At 44.9% G+C, this 4,129-nt stretch overlaps 1 protein-coding gene across 1 annotated transcript in view; it reads left to right on the top strand.

The window, feature by feature from the left end:
• Positions 1 to 1,265, top strand: part of LOC119298451 — a 2,402-nt gene extending 1,137 nt beyond the window's left edge. Inside the window, exon 2 of the mRNA XM_037575847.1 lies at positions 1,027 to 1,265. Coding sequence (XP_037431744.1) covers positions 1,027 to 1,040 — 14 coding nt within the window. The 3' untranslated portion in view covers positions 1,041 to 1,265. The remainder of the gene's footprint in view (positions 1 to 1,026) is intronic.
• The last annotated feature ends 2,864 nt before the right edge of the window (positions 1,266 to 4,129 follow it).

Below are 4,129 nucleotides of genomic sequence, written 5' to 3'. Positions count from 1 at the left end.
ATTTTAGTAGGAGCGACGAGTAATTACCAACGAGATTAGATCAATATACGTACTCGGCCCCACTATACTCGAATCCTGGCTCCGACACTGTCCATGAGAGTATGATGATTGTTAATATAGTGAAGTTGTGTGAGGGCTAAAGCTTGGTATGCCCCTGTAAATTGGACATGCCCCTTTATTAATTTGGAAACGGCTAAGACCTAGGGTCTTATGGTACTCTTTTGTTTAGTATGGTCTGAATGGCCAACTTCAGACATTACTAGACTTATTAATTCAAGAGTGTCAGGCGATGGTGTGCAGTGGGAGGTAGCAATTATAGTTGTTATATTCTACACTTTGCTGTGTAACTGGCATATCAGCTGATAAAACAGTTTCTGGTTTTGAGGCCACACCGCCATAGTAAGGGAAAAAACAGTGAATTATGTAACATTTATGTCAGAAAAACAGATGAACAGGTGATGGTGGGATGTTGTCAGAAAAACCCTGACATCATATCTTGAACCGACAGTTGTTATATGGAGGAGTTTGAATGAACACTGTAAAGGCAGAGAATATGCATTGAAGTAATGGTGTTTAGACCTGTTTGTAGCCAAATGTAGTACTATCTATGATACTAGCGTGCCATTTGAGGAGAATTTTCCTTAGATTCCATTTTAGAATCTGTGCTGTCAACATTCCTAAACTTTTAATTGCTAATACACAAAAACTTATCTGGATTCATCCTCCACAGATGTTATTGCTAGATATTTCATATTTTTTCATCTCATTATATACATTTTCTATTGACAGATAAATAAAAAAAGTAATGGTCATGTTTGTTATGAATACCGTCTTGGTTTGCAGAATGATGAACGGAGGCATCAAAAAGATATTTGATGGCCAAAACTAGCAGAAAAATAACTGTTGCAGTGGTCTGTTTTAATCATTATTATTGCTCAAAATGTTGCTTACTGTTTTGTACTAGTATTACTGAAGGACATCTTATACTATGCTTCACTGAACAGAAGATTGTATTTCTTGATGTAGGGCACTTGAATTAGCTATTGTATTTGGTACAGACAAAAGAGAAGAGGAATAGAGGATAAACGAACTGAGCAGTAGAAAGTGGCAAGGAAAGAAGAAGTATACTGTATACATGTGCCTTTGAGATTTAAGGTATCATTCGCCGAAGCCCACACATTCCAACACTTATTTGGTGCGAGGTTTCCCTGGAAGCACACTTATTATGTTTTGATATAGTTGCATCGCAGCGTGGCACTGACGAGATGAGTATATGGGATGATTTGTGGTAGCATATTTTATCTTGAAATGGATGAAGCTAGCAAATGATAAATGGCCTTTGTATCTGTTTAGGCAGCAATACTCTCTGAATTAAGTGTGTTGTCACCAGTCCTATTGATATGTGCTAGCTCTGTAAATGTCAGTTAGAAGAAAACATCTACCGTAAACTGTTTTCACTCATCTCTGACACATCTTTGTCTCGTCAGTGATAAAATGACATCTGAACTAGTATTGTTGCACAGACTCAACAAATAGTCTCTTGTACCATTTCCCAGTGATCTGGGACACACACAGGCATAGGTCAAAATACTTCCAGGCTGCTGGTATACTTGTGTCGTTACTGATCTTGCCGTCCTGGCACTGTTGACCATGCTTATGCCAATCTTTTAGTAGTATAAATGCTTAGAAACCAAAAGAAATTATATGGAGCACGTACCTTCCAACAAAAAATGCAAAGTGGTTGATTATATTCTCTGTTTTATGATGGGCTCAAGCTACTACACTGTATTTATACAGAAATGAGGTTTTTTGACTGTGATTTAGCATATAAACACGATCCCTATGTCTGCAGTGCTCAGAGCTTTCTAGTTAATTCTGTTTTAGAAGAAAAAGCTATGTAATCTGTCGCTGTTCCATTATTATTAACACCTCTGCGCTACTATGTCTGCAGTGCCCATAACTTCGTGAATTTAGGTGTGCTTGAAGGTATTATTTTCCATTTGATATGTGACTATATTCAACTTATTCTTCTTGGGGTATCTCAAACTTTTACTACATAATGAATATGTAATGTTGTTTCAAGTTTTATTTATTCATTTATGAATATGTAACTAACACAATTAAAAGTACGACATGTTTATAATGGATGGAGGGTAAACAGAGCCCAACACAACTTCTGTATTCTGCAATCTGCAGTTATCATGCAGCGTTGCACGAGTTGGTGGGCATGGATGTGCTAACTGTGGTGACTAAGGCAGTTCTAAACAAATATCTGTGTAGGCCTCTGGCTTTGTGTTTTAGTTAGCTTTTCTTTATCAACTTTACAATTTCTGCAACTGGTGTCTGCTGACTGCCAAGATCAACCCAGGAGGAAATTTGGAGGTATTACAAACTAAAATTTCCGGTTTGTAACTAGTTTTAGAGGGAGAAACTGCTCTCTCCAACTGTACTCAGAACCTGAAAGTGACTCATGTAACGAAAATGACATGTGTGAGAGTGCAACAGAATTCAGTGCGTTAGTGGGGCATTTTAATTGGGTACTATTTGGTGCATAATCTGGCTTTTGGAACATAGGCCTTTGCAACTTGGCCGCTCGGGTAAAATCGAGTAATTGACAAAAAACTACCACATTTCACGTATCCGTCCCACAGAACTACCACATTTTAAAAACCGAGCAAAAACTCCAGATTAGTGATAATTTTGTGACAAAAAACTACCAAGTTGAGTTGATGACCGTTTTTATGATTTTAAACCTGTTTATGACATGCGGGACCCGCGTGTCAGAGCTGATGTGCCGGAAAAGTTACCTCCGTTTATTTCGACAGTTAGATTAACCGTTATTACATGTGGGTCCCACATGTCAACATCTACCTTCTTCCTCATCCTCTTTCTCTCTTAAGCATTTCAACGAACACTTGGTGTAAGTACCCGCGTGGTGAAACAGAGCATGGGCACGCTGTCGAGGACGCGGAGCTCGCCCTACCGCGTCGCCGGTGGCCTTGTCTGCAAGCTCGTGGCGTTGGCCGCCGCGAGCCTGGTCGCGAACCCCAGCCTCAGGCAGCTCGCCAGCGTCTCCTCCCTGCCCTCCATCTCCCCCCGCAGTGCCGCGTCGGCCAACCGGAACGCCTGCTGCCCCTTGTCCTCCCCCGCCGCCCACTGGCAGAGCTCCACGCTCGTCAGCGCTCGCCCGGCCACCAGCTCCAGCAGCACCATGGCGAACTAGTACACGTCCCACTTGGTGCTCGACTTCGTCGTGTTCTTGGCCGCCTCGGTGCCCGGTAATGCGCGGCCGCCTCGGCGGAGGAGGAAGGCCCGGCGCCGGCCAACGGGCTCGCCCCTCCTCCTGCTCCGGGAGGCGGCGGCGACAGGTCGGCAGGCTCTTGTCGTGGAGGTATGCCAGGCCTCTCGCCATGCCGCGCGCGATGCGCAGCCGCGCGCTCCACCCGAGGTTCATCGGCGGCGTTCCCGGGTCCAGCAGCGGACAGGGCGCGACACCGGAGCTGGACGTGTCGTGGACGCTGGCCGTCGAGAAGAGGACGAGGAGGAGGAGCGCGCGGAGCATAGGAGAGGAGGTGCCCGTGGGCGGCGCGGGCGAGCACTGGCCTGAGGGCGCCGGAGCCGGCTTTTTTCGCGCGGAGGAGGAGGTCTTTGGCATGGACGGACCACTCCGGCAACGGGCTGGGTGGATGCGATGGCGGAGGAGCGGCGACGCCCTGCCCGACCACATGCGTGCTCGAATGATGCACATGAAGTGTTTGTTAAAATGTCAGAGAGGGAAAGAGGAGGAAGAAGAAGAATGACATATGGGCCCCACCCGTCATAACGGTCAACATGGCAGTCAAAATAAACCGAGTTGGTGATTTCCGCCACGTCAGCCCTGACAAACGGGCCCCTCCTGTCATAAACGTGTTTAAACCGTCTAAAATGGCTATTTTACGAAAGTGATAGTTTTTTGTCACGAAATTATCACTAATCTGGAGTTTTTGGTCAGTTTTCAAAATGTGGTAGTTCTGTGGGACGGATACGTGAAATGTGGTAGTTTTTTGTCAATCACTCGGTAAAATCACTTAGTTGTTGGAGATGTTAATACCCTGTTCGTAAAACCTCGGGTCTATGATGAAAAAGTTGT

This window comes from Triticum dicoccoides, chromosome 5A (genome assembly GCF_002162155.2).
Source record: "Triticum dicoccoides isolate Atlit2015 ecotype Zavitan chromosome 5A, WEW_v2.0, whole genome shotgun sequence".
Lineage (NCBI taxonomy): Eukaryota > Viridiplantae > Streptophyta > Magnoliopsida > Poales > Poaceae > Triticum > Triticum dicoccoides.
This window is presented reverse-complemented; position numbering and strand designations above follow the sequence as displayed.